This window comes from Myxocyprinus asiaticus, chromosome 9 (assembly GCF_019703515.2).
Source record: "Myxocyprinus asiaticus isolate MX2 ecotype Aquarium Trade chromosome 9, UBuf_Myxa_2, whole genome shotgun sequence".
Classification (NCBI taxonomy): Eukaryota; Metazoa; Chordata; class Actinopteri; order Cypriniformes; family Catostomidae; genus Myxocyprinus; species Myxocyprinus asiaticus.
In genome coordinates, this window is record NC_059352.1 from 19,500,928 (window position 1) to 19,520,543 (window position 19,616).

Consider the following 19,616-nt stretch of genomic DNA (forward strand, 5'->3'; position numbering starts at 1 on the left):
CAGCTCTTTTAGTTTATACAAGAATGCAAGTGAATGGGAACCAAAATTTGAAGCTCAGAAAGCACATAAATGCAGCATTAAAGGAATTCAAATACTTCGGATTATTTGGATACTTTCTTACTCTTACTCGAGTAAGTTTTAACATTATTTCTTTTACTTCTACTTGAGTAATTATTTTTTTAAGTAATTGTACTTTTACTTGAGTAAAGTTTTGGCTACTCTACCCACCTCTGGTACGCAGCTGGTTGGCGGTAAGCGTGGTGACTTAAACCTGCTCCGAAAGCTCTGACATCCTGCTGCGCATCGCACTCCTGTCTCCTGTGCAAATAGGGCTGTAAACATATGCTCTTATATGTCGAGGCTTGCAGATGTTTGTTTTTAAATGGTACCGTATTGTACTTGTGCTACTACTAAACTCCTGTTTGCATCGCAACATGTCGTCTTCACAGGCAAAATGGTCACACAGTGCGCCGCACACTTCATATTTTCTTGTCTAGCAGACTGAGAGGAAGACAGTGGTTTATTTGTTAACGCCGCCCTCATGTGTACATAACATGCCCAACGATTATCCCATCAAATTACCTTTAAATTGATGGGATAATCACCAAAAAATTTGATTATCACCAAAAAAATAAACATTCTCTCATTATTCACTTACCCTGATGCCATCCCAGATATTTATGTCATATTTAGGCAGCATAAAAGTAATCCACACGACTCGATCAATGAATGTCTTCTGAAGCAAATCAATAAGTTTGTGTAAAAAACGAATTGATAATTAAAACATTATTAACTTTTAAAAAGCACTTTCTGCCAGCAGCTAGTGACAGGATCAGTGTAAGCACGTCAACCGGGCGCTCCTTAAAATGCGAGCTCTTGTGAATTTGGGCTTCCATCGATATCGTTGCGCATGCGACCAATTTGAATTTTACATGAGAATTTGCTATTTAAATGTACCATGGAGAAGTTCCATCATGTGAAACGTCTCGACAACGCCGACATTCTGAACAGCACTAATGAGGGAAAGAGAAACACCTGCTCAGCTCCAGCATCAGTTATAAGACTTTACACGTCTTCACATCAACACCCTTACTAACATTTATCCCAGTTAACTGTAACAGAATTTTTCATTGCAACTGTGGAAGTTGTAGCCATGAAAACCGCAGTTGGCACGGATAGTTGGAAATAAGTCATGGGTAAGTACTTTAAATTGGATTAAACTGAAAAATAAGCTGTAATCAAACAATTGATGATCACTTGTGTGTGACGTTATTTTTTATGTTATTATCTGTGTCATTTTTTTTCAACATCTGAAGTACCTTATTTTGTTGTGGATGTCCCAATGTGGATACTAAATTTGCACTTTTCAGAGAACTCAATAAAATATTAAAATAATATTTTGGTTGCATTTGAGGGCAAACATTTTTTTTGTAAAATAGGCACATAATATCGGAATATCGATCGTAGAGCCCTGAATCGAATCAAATTGAAATCGTATCGTGGCAGACTTTGAAGTATCTGCAAATATCGGATCGCAGGCCAAGAGAATCGATATAAGATCATATCATGATGAAACATCCGATTTACTCCCCTAATCGGTTAACCGTGAACCGTTTACATCCCTAGTCTGAACCAGTGGTTTTCAACATTTACAGACTCAGGACCCTCACCCAGACTCTCAGCCAACTGAGGGACACCCAGAATATGCTAGATTTGATCAAAAACAGTAAAAATAACTTTCATGAAGAACATTTACCATATTTCATTCTACATTTAAATGTATTAATTTGGCAGACACTTTTATCCAAAGTAACTTACAAAAGAGGAATAATACATCGTAAGCGATTCATCTTAAGGAGACAGCAGTACGAAAATTGCTGCATTAAAAAGTTTCACTAGCATCAGAATAGTTCTATAGTATTTAATCATTAGTAGTCTTAAATCATAAGTTAATGTTAGTTTAAATAGATTGATTTTTAATAGAAAATTCTATGTGTTTTGTATCCTATATTTTCTCCACAGATTCAAAAGGGTTTACAGATGCCTGGTTGAAAACCCTGTGTCTAAACAATAGTTAGAACAACTGGCTTGGTTTTCAACCTTATACTCGAATGATTCCATCCCATATTAATCTACTAATCAACTAATTAAAAGATATCCAAAATGACTTACAAATGAGGAATACTGCAGAATGCAATCAATTGCAAGCCGAACCAGACTCAAAGGCAGTTTTACCAGATCTAAGTCTACGTACATCTTTTTTCAACAAGATAGATTAGCATGATTGGTCTTTACTTCTCAGCTCTCCAGAAATGACATTGTCATATTTCCACAAGTTTAATGACCTTAGCCTACTCTCTCAGTTGTATCTTATATCCAGTTTGAAGTATCATTTTCTGACCAGCAATTATGAAAATCTTCTCTTAGACATTTGACTTCTGGAGAGCTCCTTGAAATTCTTACAATCAGTGAAGCCCATTGCTCCTTATGAAGCACTCTGAGCGTTTTGCTTCAGTTCACTTTGATGATGCATTGGTAGATCCAGTTTTAGACTGTACTAAGATCACAAAATCTGGCCCTTATGATTTATTTTATGCAGCTGCGAAAATCCATTAAATTCAGCACTTTTGAAATGGCATTCGTAAACCATTTTACATCTATAATGTGACGTATTTCTGAGTGAAACATGATATTCAAATAGAAAAAATGTAGGGAGAGACATTTTTCATTGGGAATTAATTGGATTGTGAAAAGTGGGCATTTCTTCACAGAATGGAGCCAGTTGAAAACAATTTAGCTAAAAGAATGCCAAAAAAGCTATTTGGCTGTTGGTTACAATTTTCCAATTTATTAAATAACCATACTGATTAAAGAATACAAAATAGTTTTCTTCTTTTTTTTTAAGCATCATTCAGCGTAAGACAGGCTTTAAGTTAATAGGGTACTTTTTGATTTCATATAGACTTTCAAAACTCATTTAGATATATTCTTGGATAGTGAGATATTACTATTAAGTTATTTTGAGAGTTTGTCTCTGAGCCATATCTATTCCACATCGCCCACCTTACAAGACCCAACAGGAAAAGATTCCAGAATCCAGTAGTGAATGGGAGGAGTTGGTAAGCGAAGGGGGATTTCAAACTCTGTGCTCTTTAAATCACCTATGAGCTGTTGTTACATGCCCCCTGTCTCTGTCCCTGTTTGCTATTTTTTTTTTTTTTTTTAGATGGATTAAAAAAAACTTACAGCCTACTTCATAAACCGAGAGATGTATTGACGGGCTCCCAGAACCTGAGGCTGGGCCAGGGGTTAAGTCCAGCTCACAGGAGTCCATGAGGGGCTATTACTCACTGACCCTGGCCTCACCTGTCTGCCTGTTTGAAGATGAGGAGCTTGGGGGGGGGGGGGGGGGCACTTCCCTTAACAAAGAGAAAAAAATTACCTCCTGGGGCAAAGTCTGGCTTAAGAACGATTTGCCCTTACTTGCAGGCAGAGAGCTGCTCTGGTTTCACACTTGGGGATTTTGTGGTTGTGTATGTCTGTGTGTGTAAGAGAGAGGGAAAGTGAGATTAGATGTGGAAGATGGCTGCATTCAGGCTTGTTACTGTGGTGACTGCCTGTGGGTGATGTGGTGTGTCGTGTGTGTGTAGCACCAGGGCAGCTGTATGGCACTGTGCCTCCACTGGAACTCTGCCCACATCGCTAATATGCAACTGCAGGCATGTCTGGAGACAGCTTTATGAGGTTTTGATTTACCTAATAGACTCGATTTTATCTGTGTGGCTCCCTCTCTTGTCAGGCCTTGTGACAGTTGTAGACTTGGCTCTCAGTTTGCATTAAATTTTTTACTGAATTATTTTTTCCTGCTACATTTTAATGCTTGTTTTTATAGGCCAGGCTGACCCTCAAGCACTCAAAAAGTAGCATTTGAGACATAACACAGGTGTGGGTGTCTTTTTTTCACATTTTAAGCATTAGTCTTACTTTTTCATTGGGGTGTTGGTAGGGGTGGGGGATTATTAAACAAGTGAAGGGTGACAGGAAATTAATAGGAAGAGAGGACGGGAATGGGATCTGGACATAATGTAGTCCAGACTCGTTTCCCTGCAGCATGTGTGTTATTGCTATGCCACAACTTTGACGTTACTTTCACTTTTTGTCTGCTGTCCAGTTTAATTTCTTGGGACTTTTGAGTCAAGTTTTACAATCACTTATTTCTCACTTACGCTAGTGGTTATATTGACAAAAATATTTAGTAATTTAAGATACTTTTTGTTTTGTTTTTTGTTTTGTTTTGCTTTGTCTTGTTTGTTTTATTTTTTTGTTTGGTTTTGTTGTTTTGTTTTTTGTTTTTGTTTTGGTTGTTTTGTTTTATTTAGTTTTGTTTTTTAGTTTTGTTTGTTTTGTGTTTTGTTTTGTTTTGAGCCACACTCATACTCGCATCACCAGTAAGAGTACCACAGCTCAATGTGTCCAAGCATATGTATTATCTTGTATATTCTACGCTGTGTAGGCTCTAACAAAATCTAGAATATTTAATGGCAATTTAAAACAAATGATTGTGGCTAGTGCAAAAAATGTCACACCCTTGGAGTTTTTCTAGCTTATCCAGAACAGTTTGCTCTTTTGCATGTAGTATAAGGAAATTAACCCATTGCCATAACGTATGGTGGTGTGATTCTCTAGCTCAGTGTTGAGTAGGCCTTTCCTTAATGCTCTCATCCTCTGTCTCATACTCCCCCTCATCACCTTTGCATCATTTAGTCTCCCTCGTGAAAGGATTATGTGGGAACCCGTTTTAGTGCTCAATGCAAAGTGCTCCACCATTTTCTCCTCTTCCAGTGATGTACTGTTGCTGCTCCTGAGCTCTGTATACACAGGGCTTAACTGGTGTATGCATCCACCTTTTTACAGTGTCAGTCCCTCTCCCTCTGTCTTATTGTCTTCTATCTAATCATTGGCTGCTATTTGGCTTGACTGTATGTTCTCGCCTATATTGGTTTATCTATAGCCAGGGGTATCAAAGTTATTGTGTGTTGGGTAAGTCAGGTGTGAGCTGTTGATTCTGTGTGTCTTATCTTCTGATCGTAATGTTGTCCTGGTTGCTGCACTACAGAGCTTTTCATCAAAGAGCTTAAACTAAAGAAATAACTATTTGTGAATGTTGAGAAACATTTTAGAGCTTGATTCTTATGGTCCCCATGAGCCTGTCGAAATGAATCTTTCAAAATTAAACTCTTTCTTAATTTGGCCTCTGGCTTGTATAGGACGGTGGAGTCCAAAAGTCTGAGCCCACATTGAAAATCTGGGATTCAGTATCTAATTTAAACCTGGAAATAAACAAAGTTTTATGATAAAACAAAATAAAAATCCATGATGTACAGTAAAAATAAATAAGAACTGTTCTTCATTATTCCAATGTCACTTATCAAATAAACAAATTTATGACATTTTATGAAATGTTTTTTCATTTTTTCACTCAAATTGTTATGCTTATAATTTATAATGAGAAATATTTTGTTAAATTTGAAAAATGCAAAATAGAAGTGGTGGTTTCAGAAATTTGCAACCCATGTACATGATATTTATGTTCACCTTTGATCAGTTTAGGGTGTTAATTCAGCTCTTAAAATGTTTTTGCATTCATGATCAAAGTATGTTGTAAATGAAAATGAGAACTTTTATGTTTAAATGACTTTGTTTATTTAGATACAAATGAATGAGTTCAGTTTACTCAAAACAAAGCTTTTCATCAGAACCTGATTCAGCCAATGCGTTCTCATACACACAGGCTTGAACATGAACTGCCACACTCTAGGATGTCACATAATAGTTTATGGAGAACTATATACACTTGCCTTTCATCTGTGGCCAGCTTATGTTTTTCCTCCTCTCACTTTTGCCTTCTCTCACACACACTCCCACCAAGTTCAATGCACCCTGTAGCTCTCATGTGAAAAGCATATTTCTGGCCTGCCCTTTCAGTGACAGAAAGACAATTATGCCTTTCTTTCAGAGTGAGAGGAAACTGCTCCCCTCTCTAAAACAGCTGGAGCAAAGCCCCCTTCCCATATGTGGCTGTAGCCCCAGTCTTCACATGCAGGCTGATAACAGGCCACCCACTCCCACCAACGCATCCCCGTCACCCCACCCAAGTGCTCTCAAAGGTCCTGTTCTCCACATAAATCTCTCAGCACTCGTCATTGCTGTGAAGAAAAGGTCCTCAGGAAGTATTTCCCTTCTTTTTACATTTACTCTGTGCCCCACTAGCTGCTAAGAAACTGTGGTAGAGGAAATCAAATGAGTGGGAAATAGGGATGGGTCACGATGAGACTAGTCAATTAGTCAGGTCGACTGGTTATAGATTTGTTCTTATTTTTTTATTCTTAGTGTGTTGACAGTGTTCTGCACAGCGTTTTGCATAGTAAAACAGAAAAGTTGTCTTTTAATTCTTCTTCTTCACTGCTACAGCCTTACATATGCAGAAGGACGTCTTTGGTCATTGTGTCATTCCAATTAGCATTGCATATTTTAGACAGCGTGTCAATTTGTAAGTATTTCCACTTTTAAAGACCCATGTGTTCTGTTCCATTCCATTGCACTTTGTCTGGCTATTTTTGAATGCAAGAACGTGTCTTGTATATAACGCCTCCTAAGAAACGCATCTCATGGAGGTCAGGTTATCCCAAAGCCAGCCTAATTACAACCCAAACTATTCTTTTAAGACCGATTAGTTTACTAGTCATTCAGGCAACCCACTGACAAGTCGATTTTTAAAATACCAAGTTTTACACATCCTTAGTGGGAAATGGACCAGCAGTCTTGCATTTACATTTTTGAATTTTTCTCCATCACAGCAGTTCCTCTTGGGTCTGCAGGAGCAAAACCCATTGTCACTCTCCTGAAGGTTGTTCTCCAAAGCCTGTGCACACTGCACTATACATCTATCTGTCAGATAGCCAGCTATGAGGTAACAGGAAAACCATATATTTCCTTCCTCAAGGGGTAAAAATAGAGCTCTTGTTGCAATGCCTCACCTTCTGGCACAGTCAAAATGGCACTGGATGATGTAGTGCTCCTATTTTATCATGACTTTTCTTAATTAATTGTTAAAATAAGGGAATTGGGAAGGCAAACTGCTCCAACAAAGCTAGCATTTCTCTTCTAAATCCGGAGTCCCAAAGTTGACCCCTTTTAACCAGTACACAACCTCCATCTATAAATATGTTGTCCCACCTAATGATCCATTAAATCAAGACTCAATGAAAAGCCTTGACAGATTTCGGCACACAAGTTAGGCAGTCATAGAATCTGTGGAATGTGCAGAGTGTGCAGGTTCCACAAATCACCACTGGTTGGGTTAAGATGACATCCTCTCCATTATTGAGACATTAAGGAATTTGGTGTGTTTACTGTTTCTGAACTGCCGCGAAGAGGCTGAGATTAGCTGTGTTCTGATTAAAAGCGTCCCTATGCAATGTTTACTACTCCTTACACACTGAGAAGGGGATATCTGTTGACATTTACTTGACTTCACAAAATTAATTGTCCTGCAACGTCATCAAACACATGAATCACATAGTAGGAGTTCCAGGTTATGTGTTGTTATGTGTCCCATAGTCATGATAATTGCTGTAATGGTCACATCTTGTGGGCTTTATACTTGCTACACAACTACTTTGAAATCACCCCTGAGGTGAATTAGGTAATCCAATGTTTATTTCAGCTAAATTTCGTGTTGAGGTGGTGCACAATAACAGGTGGGTAAATGTCCCTTGCTTACTATGAAGTGAGGTATAAATGTACCCTTATTCCTGATATCATTCACATTGCTCTTTGAACTGAACCCCCACCTCCCAGCCACCCCCATTTGGAATCTCACTTAAAGATGGCCAAACACCCTGTGTAGTCCACTTCGCAGGGCACGATTAACCAATTGGAACGCACCCATTGAGATGCTGAAATGAGACTGGTGTCTCACCTGCTTTTGCCACCTGCAATTTTGTGTGCAGGTTCAAATTTGGGTCTTTACGCTGACTGACACGCAGTTATGAGAATGCTCTCTCCTGCATGGATAACAACCCCACACTCTCTTTTTCAAACATGCATAAAGGGACAGCCATCTATTGTCCGGTTGACTGTTCTCTGGCTTCTCCAAATCTTGACTTGCCCCTGTCTTACCTTTGCCAAAGCCCTGTAATTAAATGCTTATTGAAGGCCAGGCTGGAGGGAGGCTGTAAAGGGGAGGTGAGGAGTTCAGCGTACACCTGGGTTTACATAAGACGTACCATCAGATATTGTTCAAAGGTTCTAGCTATTGGAATTGTGGGGATGAATGACGCAAAAGTTCTTCATGGTCTCCAGTGGTGCAGTGGTCCATTTTCTCTAAAGACTACAGGAAACGGCATTTGGAACCAATTTTACTTCCATAATGTGGCATATTTCAGAGTGAAAAGGAATATTTAATAAAAAATAAATAAACGTAAACATAAACTTGGGGGAATTGATTGAATTGTGGATGTTCCATACCAGAGTCTGGAGTCAATTATGGGGGACTACCACCCTTCTAAAACACCACCTGCACCCACTAGTTGCAAAACAAGTGGCCTTGGTGACATCAGCTGAAAAAGGAAGTATTTTCAGTGGTGAAGCAAGTTATTACATTTTTATGAAACATTCATTGTCTTTGGAATAACGTGCACTGATAAACTGTGCACAATAAAACCAGGAATGTCTATTAATGTCTATAGTGTAATAATGTCTAGCTTTTGTAGCATGTTTTTATGACACGTTCATTGTGAAGGGCCTCTTACTCTTTGGTATATGCCTTAAACATGGTATTGCCATATTAACAAGTGGACCTAGTAGTGAAAAGATGACTAAGATGGCTTTGTTGTATTTGGACAGAAGGAATGTATGAGGATACTACAGGTATGTCCATCAAGTATCTAATTTTCAGCTGGTAGTGTGAATAAAAAATTATTTAGATTTGACTCATTTCCTGGCAGTGTCTAAGATTTTACACACTAAAATAGGCCAAAATGCTTGAGATAAGCTGAAAGTCAAAACTACCCTTGTTTGAACCCTGATGTTCTCCACAGCAGAGCCCATTAGTTCCTCTCCTTCTTTTGACCATATGTTTTACAGATCAATTTTTACTGTAAACTGATTTTTGAGTCTGCTGTTTGCAGTGGTGTTGTACTGCTGATATCCTATTTTAGTCTTTAATGGAAGATTTTCCTGTATGAATTTTCAAACAAATAAAGTACCATCAAGGGCCTTTCTAGTTGTCTTTTTTTCTCAGATGTAAACATTTCAAAGAGTTCTCATCACTAGGAGTCATGATGGTTATCCAACAACCGACTAGTCAGTTTGTGAGGTTGACTGGTTTTATATTATTATTTATTTATTTATTAGCTTTGATTTTTTTAGCGGTGATGCTTTAATAAGCATGCTGACAGCTTGTTTTGCTGGAGCTGTTAGACAGTTTGCATGGTAAAAGCCTATTGGAAAAGTTGTGTCTTTAATGTCATCGTCTTTAAAGCATTAATGCTACAGCCATACAGATTTGGATGGATGTCTTTGGCCATTGCATTGCCCAGTTTGATAGTTCTGTTCCATCCTGTTGTGGTCTGTCTAGCTGTTTGAATTCAAGAATGATTCTGTGTGAACACCCCTGAAGAAACACATGTGATCGGGGTCAGGTGAACACAAAAAATGCCTAATACGTCAGGGCTTCCTTAATAATAAATCCTGATTAGTTGACTAGTTGATATTGAAAATATGTAGTTTTGCACAGTCAATCTTAAGTTCACACCTTAAATGACTATTATTGTCCATGGACCTTCTTGAGCAGTCTTGTTTCCAGGAAAGAATAGTGGGAAACGTGAGCTGCCGAAAAAAGCTGTTGCCACATTTTAATTTCTTTGCTTTTATCCCCCATTAACGGTTTTGCTACTTGATGGCAAATTCTGAAGGCCACTATTTATATCAAAAGGGATTGAATTTCTCTTCAGTTCCTTCTACCTCTGTTTCCTTGGCGGTATCCCGTGCCTTGACTCTTTCTTTTCTCCTGGTCCTTGTGTTCTCCGTGGCCACACTGTTTCACAGTCTAATTACAGGTCAATTAAGGGCTTTCTCCAGCCTTCTGCCGCTTCGGCCCAGGAGGCTTAGAGGCCCGCAAGAGTGGGAGTGAAAGAGATATCATTTCATGTGGAGATCAGGCGAGAGCCTCTTTCAAAAAAGGGATTGAGGAGGAATGCTGAAAAAGAGAAAGCCACCCCCCCCCCCCCCACCCCAATAAAGGAGGCTGCTGGGACAGGGGCCAACGGATTATGGGAATATTCATGACCAGATAAAGAGAGGAGACCTATGAATGGATGTGTCCAAAAGCTCATCTCTTAGGTAAACAGGGCTCTAAATGGAGTTTGGATCCTGTTCTCGGACTCACATGTGCAGGGAAGGAGCAGTTCTGTCTCCTACGTCACATTTCCATGGAGCTCAAAAGAAAAGTCTTGTTTTGGCCTTTTCTAAAACGTTATTCTGCGTTCCTCCATGTGGAACAAACAGATGGTGAACAGAAATAAATATCTGTTTCTCACAGTCTTTTCAGACGCTTTAAGTCGATATACACACAAGTTCACATCATCATTAGCCATCCATTCTTCTTTAAGACTTCATTGGCAAAAAAACGTACATGTTATAAGTTTGACAGTTTCCATAGACTTCCATTTGCCCTCTGCAGTGCAGTAGCTGATGTCAGTTTGATTTATACCATGTCCAGTCCTTTGTTTGTCCCTTTTTATGCATTATAAAGTACTATTTTGATTAATATAAATAGTATTGAGATTTTTTTGACTTGCTTAAAAAAAAAAAAAAAAAAGAAAGAAGCAAAATTCTAGGTTACAGTGAGGCATTTACAATGTAAGTGGATGTGGCCAATCCATAAACATTAAAATACTCACTGTTTCAAAATACAATATGTGTGTTAACATGATTTTAGTGTGATAAAATTGTTTACTGACCTTTTGTGTAAATTTATAGCCAAATTTTACAACTACATCATCATGGCAACTAAGTCAACAAACCCCCCCCCCAAAAAAACTAAAATGACTTTACAGCTCAAATAGTACATGAGTTTTAACAGAAGAATTAATGTAGGTGCTTTTATAAAATTATAAGCTTCACATTTTGCCTTTAAACCCTCCAGAAATTTGCCCCATTCACCTATAATATTAGTTTCTCACTATAACCTCATTTTTGCTTTTTTGAAAGAAAAGGGCATCCAGATAATTTTTTGTGGTAAACAGCATTATGCTACAAATGCTGTTGATTGAGCTTAATTTTTATTGGAACTGGAATATTCCTTTAACTGGAATAAACTTTTTTGTAATGTCTCCATATCTCTTATCACTTATATAAGAGTGTTAAAAGATCCTGATTTAAACTTCAGTAACTAAAATGCTGTTAGTTGGTAAATTTAGTTTGTTTACATGAATCAGTTCAAACTGTCCCTTTCAGTGATTGGTCAGAACTCTCAAAAATGATCACAAAACTCTCCATGTGGCATTTTTAATACACAATAAATGAAAATGTTCAAATATAATTCTTCCTGATGTTCATTTAGTACAAAACTGGGAAAACATGCCTTAATTTATTTTAACCTAGTTTTTACTGTTTTCATTCTTTAATGGCAATGGCTGAAATTATGGTTTCTCTGATTGAAATAAAATACTGTTTAAGCCATTTCAGAGCAAATACATTAAAATATATGTGTGAATATTTCCAAAAGGCTTAAAATATTGAGAGAAATATATATTTTTTTTATCTCCCAAACCTTGTGGAAATCAAAGGAATTCAGTGGAGTTTACCATTTCACAGTGTAAGGTGGTAGAGTCCTGATTTCTACGAACAGGAGGCCACAGCCAGCTTGAGTTTCATCTCTACACCTGTCGTAGCAGAGTGCCCTCTCCCAAACTTAATGGCTCTTATATTCACTATCCTTTACCATTACTCGCTTTTATGTCCCCAGGCACACACACACACACACACACAAAAAAGGAAAGATAAGAAAAAAAAAAAAAGATAAGGGTCATGAGTTTGTGTATGTGTGTGCGCAGAAGGTGCTAAATGGTCATGTTTCCAGGCTTCAGGATATTTGTGAAAGTTTGTGTGTTTGTATGCGCAAGCACGTGTGCGTTTGTGTGTGGGTCATAGTGTTGGATGTCAGATGTCCACAAAGGCTGTCTTATGTCTTTCATCCCACACCTCTGTGGAGAAAGGGGAATCCCCCATCCCCCATTACCACAAATACACCTAAAACGGCTGCACGACCCTCAGATGACAGTATAAAGTTACTGCCACAAACGTGTAACCCAGTGTCCACTTGAAAAGCCAAGTTAACCTGTCTTCACATGACACCTTAGAATGTTTGTTCTCACTCTATTAGTACACAAATGGACGTTCATGGGTACATAACGTACATAATGTGTCATAATGAGTCTTCCTCCTCAAGATGCTGCTTTTTTCATGTAGTCTCTTACTTTTTGATTGGTTCTTGCAACACGAAATTCCTATGTTGAAAGTTTTAAGATCTGTAAATTATGCACGGATCATTTGTTAAAAATGAATTTCGAGTTCTGACTCACACAGCAAAAAAATAAAAATAAAAAAAATAATGTATTTTTGGTCTTATTTTCCAGTTAAAATATCTAAACATCCTTAAAACAAGATACATTTATTTGAGAAACAAATTTATGTAAGATACTTATTGTGCAAGGCTTGTTTTCATATAATATCTCATATTAAAATTACCCCTAATCAGTGTTAGACATTTTTATTAAGACAACTTTTTTATTAAAGGGCAGTATTTTTCCCCTGGAATTGGATGTTCAGGGGCCTTCTTCAAACAAGATACATTGAGAAACAAATTTACAGCTGAAGTCAGAAGTTTACATACACATAGGATGAAGTCATTAAAACAAATTTTTAATTTTTTTAAAAGATTTAATATTAGCAAACTACAGTTTTGGCAAGTCATTTAGAACATCTACTTTGTGCATGACACAAGTAATATTTCCAACAATTGTTTACAGACAGATTGTTTCACTTTTAATTGGCTATATCACAATTCCAGTGGGTCAGAAGTTTACATACACGTTAACTGTGCCTTTAAGCAGCTTGGAAAATTCCAGAAAATTATGTCAAGCTTTAGCCAATTAGCTTCTGATAGGAGGTGTACTGAACTGGAGGTGAACCTGTGGATGTATTTTAAGGCCTACCTTCAAACTCAGCGCCTCTTTGCTTGACATCATGGGAAAATCAAAAGAAATCAGCCAAGACCTCAGAAAAAAATTTGTGGACCTCCACAAGTCTGGTTCATCCTTGGGAGCAATTTCCAAACGCCTGAAGGTACCATGTTCATCTGTACAAACAATAGTACGCAGGTATAAACACCATGGGACCATGTAGCCATCATACCGCTCAGGAAGGAGACGCATTCTGTCTCACAGAGATAAGTGTAGTTTGGGGCGAAAAGTGCAAATCAATCCCAGAACAACAGAAAAGGACCTTGTGAAGATGCAGGAGGAAACAGGTAGACAAGTATCTATATCCACAGTAAAACAAGTCCTATATCGATATAACCTAAAAGGCTGCTCAGCAAGAAAGAAGCCACTGCTCCAGAAGCACCATAAAAAAGCCAGACTACAGTTTGCAAGTGCACATGGGGACAAAGATGTTACTTTTTGGAGAAACGTCCTCTGTTCTAATGAAACAAAAATGTAACTGTTTGACCATAATGTCCATAGTTATGTTTGGAGGAAAAAGGGTGAGGTTTGCAAGCCGAAGAACACCATCCCAACCACGAAGCATGGGGGTGGCAGCATCATGTTGTGGGGGTGCTTTGCTGCAGGAGAGACTGGTGCACTTCACCATATAGATGGCATCATGAGGAAGGAAAAGTATTTGGATATATTGAAGCAACATCTCAAGACATCAGCCAGAAAATTAAAGCTCGGTTGCAAATGGGTCTTCCAAATGGACAATAAACCCAAGCATACCTCCAAAGTTGTGGCAAAATGGTTTAAGAACAACAAAGTCAAGGTATTGGAGTGGCCATCACAAAGCCCTGACCTCAATCCGATAGAACATTTGTGGGCAGAACTGAAAAAGCTTGTGTGAGCAAGGAGGCCTATAAATCTGATTCATTTACACCAGTTCTGTCTGGAGGAATGGGCCAAAATTCAAGCAACTTATTGTGAGAAGCTTGTGGAAGGCTACCCAAAACGTTAGACCCGAGTTAAACAATTTAAAGGCAATGCTACCAAATACTAACAAAGTGTATGTAAATTTCTGACCCACTGGGAATGTGATGAAAGAAATAAAAGCTGAAATAAATAATTCTCTCTACTATTATTCTGACATTTCACATTCTTAAAATAAAGTAGTGATCCCAACTGACCTAAGACAGGGAATGTTTTCTACGATTAAATGTCAGGAATTGTGAAAAACTGAGTTTTAAATGGATTTGGCTAAGATATATGTAAACTTCTGACTTCAACTGTTTGTAAGATAATTAATGTGCAAGGCTTGTTATCTTGTATTAAAGTATTATTCTTACCCCTAATCAGTGTCAGACATTTTATTAAGACAACTTTTTTTTTTATTAAAGGGCAGTATTTTGCCCCTGGAATTGGATGTTCAGGGGCCTTCTTTTTCTATCCATATAAAAATACATAGCATGCTGTTAATTTATGTTAAGTAGCTGAAACCTACTCTATGCATTACTAGATAGGCCTAGAAAATAATATAATGACATTTATCAAATGATAAAATAATATATTATTTTCCATGGCAATTTTGCCCCAAGCCTTGGTTAATTTCTGACCCTGCCCCATTTTTGTTTTGTTTTGCTTTTATTTTGTTTTAAGAAAAATAAACGTATTTATTTAGTAAATTTATCTTGTTTAAAGGATGATTTTTATTTTTTATTTATTTTATTTTTTATTCAGAATAATTTCTGGTAACATTTTCATTAACATACCTCCCTCTGTGTCACACAATTTAAAGTTATCACCCATTCCCTTGGCTCTCCTCTGCCTTCTCCATGACTCCCTGAAGGGGACAGGCTTTGAAGTAGCATGTGGAGGTGAGGAGGTGCAACAGAACACCACCTCTTCATCATCTGCTCCTCAACCGCACACACCTTTCAGTGCTGAACTGTCAGTGGCCACCATCTGCTGTTTGTACCCACAGTGGCATTTGACGACTGATACTTTTTCGCAAGAAAATGTAAAAAATATTTTTATGCATACGAGTCCACTTTAAAGTGCAGCTTTGCAGTGATGTGGCCAGGTTAGGGTTTTTCCAACAAGAAATGTTTAAACTTGAGAAGACTACTTCAGTCCTTACAGTTGATGCTCTATCGGTGCAAGGGAGGTGAAACTGTAATTTTGTGCCTTTCTGAAACCCCAGCATCATAAATTTTTGTACTCACATTTGCATTTTTATTTTCTACAGAAAAAGTACGTGAAATTCAGGAGAAACTTGAAGCCTTCATAGAAGCTCTTCACAAAGAGAAATAGCGAAGTAAGTGATTATTTTTGTATTCTGCATGGAAAAATATGAAACCAAATAGTAGAGACAGTTTTTGCCCCACAAATTAACAGAATAAATAGAATACACATTATGAAATAATAATTAAGAAATTATATATAGTGAATATTTTATACATCTAGCTGTGCTTAACTCTAAAACTTAAAATACAACTTATATCAAATTATTGTAAAAATCCTTATCCAGTAATTATGAATGACTGGAAAAGTCATGGAAATTCATGCATCAAAAAGGGTTGGAACTTTTAGAAATGGTTCATGATATTAATTAAAATACATTTTGTGGTTTTCATTTTAATCAAATAAATGTTTTGTCTTTTTTCAGGATCACCATGCTTTTGGACATAGTCACATCCTTACAGAAGAAATTGCACTGATCTGACAACATCATTTTTGCTTTTTGCCCTTTGAAAATGGCTGTCCTCCTAGCTTCTCCTGTGCTCTGGTTTTAACATGTCCTGCATCAACTTTCAATCCTCTCCCCGACTGACACACACACACACTCCCTCTTAAAACTTCCCCTGTGTAAGCAAGTGCAGTGAGCAGGAGTCCCTTTAACTTTGCTGCACATTTAATCACTGCTGGAGCGTAAGCACTTACTCAAGTAGAGAATGGTACTGGTCAGAACACCATGCGTTATTCTTTCTTCCGCCAATGTGTTCACCAGACATGTTCGCCAAGCACAGGGATTCAGCAACAAGAGAAAAGGGTGGAAACGACATGCACATACATCTCTCATCCCTCGTTCCCAATAAATGAGGAGTTTGTCTGGGTTTCTCTTTTCCTTGACTGGCTTTATTCATGAAGGTGAAGTTTATTGAGAAGCCACGTGGTTTAATGCATCTGATATTGATTTGCCTGGCTGTGAATAGAGAGAATGTTCCAAAACGTCTTAAATAACCAATTTCTGTCTTTGTATTTCTTTTGGAGCTGTGTCGTTTCTCACAGACTGGACAACATACTGATGTTTGTGACCAGTATGTCACAGTTAAAATTATATTCATCTTAACATCTCCCCATTTAACATATAAATAGACCACCATCTTCTGTAATTATTTTGTAGTGTCTACATTAATACATGCCGTTATTTGTAGATCTTATTTGTACATATGCACTTTCCCAGTTTGCTTATAGTCACTCTGAGCTTAGTTCAAAGTATTAAAGAAAACATAACTTAATCTTCAGTTTTGAATATGTAAAACACAGGTTTTATTAATTGAGGAAGTTACAGCACCAGATCTTTCACTCCTCAAACAAGTGGATGAAAATGCAATGTCATATGCTGTCCATTGTGTGTTTTTTTTTTTGCTCTCCACTCAATTTTAAGGGATTAAAATGCATTTGATTTACCCTGTTCATCTTCAGATGTATTGCACTTTTCTTTTTTGCTTGCACATTTAAATTTTCATCTTGCTCCCTGGATGTTTTTTTTTTTTTTTTTTGCAGTTTGCTTGGGTCTTATACAAATATAAAATCCACTTCAAAGTCCTATAATTTTGAGTGAAGGGTTATCAAACCTTTGTTCCTGGTAGCTCATACATGTAAATGGGTAAATAAACATGTCCTTGTCAAGTGAAACTAAGTTCATTGTAATCATGGCTCTGTTATCACAATGTGGAAATATAATATAAGTGTGATGCTTGTAACAAAATATCTGTAGGTTGGTTCAAGAATGTTTTCCCCCCCTTTTTTGAAGATTGTACTGTTTGCATGTTGTACCCCATCAGATGTGGTTTATTTATTAAATTGGTGTTAAAGAAGAAATAATAAAAGTGACTTTAAAAGTCCTTTAAAAAGATCTCAGTATAAGATGACAAGAGGTGGATGATATCCAACGTGAGTTCAACCTTTGTAGTTTTCTGGGATTTTTGCATGCTGTTATTTTGGCAACCATCGTTAAACATTTTGTCAGGTGTCACAGTGCATGTTTTCTCCATTCAGTTTTATGCCTTTAGTTCTTTTGAACTGGTTTATTCGATGAAATGTTGTGTTAAATTGCAACAAAAGGAAACATATTTGTCATACTTTTTGTTTGATAAACACATCCAATATTGAAAGATCTACAGTTTGAGCGTGTCTTGACCTCATCAGTTGCTTTCTCCAGCGTTCCAGTACTTAAACAAGCAGCATAAACAGAATGAATGCCAACATTTTCCTTCATCTCATGAAAGCATTTGTAAAGCACAAAATCTGTCTTAAGCCAAGTTATTACTGTTTTAATCAAATAACACCTAAAAATAATTTGAAAGAAATGTACAAAATAACACAACAAATAAAAATGCTATCTTCAATAATTTTCTTTATGCTATATGGTTAGGTTTATAATTGGGTTAGTGGTTAAACCTTGTGGGCCCTATTTTAAGAGCGCTAGCGCTAAGCGCAGCTCTATTCCATAAGTCATAAGCGCAAAGTCAGTGTGCATGAAACTTTGGTATTTTCGTGCAAGCATGCGCAAGGAGCAAGTGGATTTGGCGCTATTGCAAGCAACGCGCTAATGGGCTGGGTCGAGTGCAATTCAATTCTGAGTTTCTTCTCCAGTTTTTGAATCTTCTGTGTCCTATTATAAAGTGACAAGAAAAAGTATGTGAACCCTTTAGAATTACCTGCATTTATGCCTTTTATGTCTTAAAATTTGGTTTGATCTTCATCTAAGTTTCAATACTGAACAAACACAATCTGTTTTAACTTATAATGCACAAATTATTGTATTGTTCTTGTACATTCTTGCAGAATGCTTTGCTGCTTCGGGGCCTGGAACGCTTACCATCATTGAGGGAAAAATAAATTCCCAAGTTTATCAAGATATCCTACACGATAAGGTCAGAGTTGGTGTGTGCCAGCTGAAGCTCAGTAGAAGTTGAGTGATGCAGCAGGACAATAGCCGTAAACATCCACTATACAGAATGGTTTAAAAAAAATACAAATTGTGTTTGTCTTGTGACTTTGATGAAGATGAAATCACATTTTATGGTCAATTAATGCAGAAAACCAGCTAATTCCAAAGGGTTCACATACTTTTTCTAATACGTTTTCTAGCCAATGTTTATATAATTTTGTGTCAAGCACCAGCGATGACAGCACATTCATAAGAAAAAGACAGCACATTCATAAGAAGTTGAAATAGTGTAAATGGACTGTATACAATGAATTAGAAGAATAGAAAATGACATTCTTTTGTGCATTAACGGCATCCATGATTACAGTGACACTCCTTTTATACGCATGGAAAATGTAATTCTCACAAGAATTTGGATGTACGCTCTGTTAAATTATAGAGAATGTAAATATTATTAATCATTTTCATACTGGCATATCATGGCTAGTATTAACAGTGATTGTATCGGCAGGCACTTCACTTCTACCGGTTGATTTTGATTTAGAAAAATGTAATTCATTTTATTGAAACAAGAAAAAAAATTACACATCAAACAAAACAAAAATCAAAATAATGAAGCGGTCAAAACAATCAGTGCTACAGTGCTAGTAATGTATGCCAGATCGCGGTTGTCTGCTGCATCCTCCACAACCTAGCACTCAGAACTTACCCCACAAGATCAAGAATTGCATTGTGCAAATCGCGATCTGCACTACATTTTAGGTTAATTAACACCGTTACCTGATTTGCGTAATTATTATTTTAGTGAATCAGGTTATAAAACAATGACAGTATGTAATCAGTGGGTAATCAGTATGAAATCGCAATTACTTCTTAGTGAATTTTGTTGTTAAACTTTTGAAATCTTCAGTTCAAACTGCTTCAGATGACATAGATCAGTTAGAATAATTATACACTTGATAAAATATTTTAAATAGACATGATATTTTGAAATTATATTGTTTAATGTGAATTACTATATAATAAGGACCATTCTCAGACAGTGTATGCAAATGAGTGTATGCATGTCAATGTGCATTTCCAGCAGCTTATGAAGCTGGAAGATGATCTGTGTTAGGTGTGAGTGGCCCTTGCTCTTATGTATGCTCTGTGCTCTGTGGCCTCTG

General features: G+C 37.2%; 1 protein-coding gene across 7 annotated transcripts in view; it reads left to right on the forward strand.

Moving 5' to 3' along the window:
• Window positions 1–17,675, forward strand: part of opa1 (OPA1 mitochondrial dynamin like GTPase) — a 55,703-nt gene extending 38,028 nt beyond the window's left edge. For all 7 annotated transcript variants that reach the window (XM_051705939.1, XM_051705940.1, XM_051705943.1 and 4 more), the window contains 2 exons: window positions 15,520–15,588; window positions 15,940–17,675. In XM_051705939.1, coding sequence (XP_051561899.1) covers window positions 15,520–15,584 — 65 coding nt within the window. In that variant the 3' untranslated portion in view covers window positions 15,585–15,588; window positions 15,940–17,675. The remainder of the gene's footprint in view (window positions 1–15,519; window positions 15,589–15,939) is intronic.
• Window positions 17,676–19,616: the final 1,941 nt, after the last annotated feature.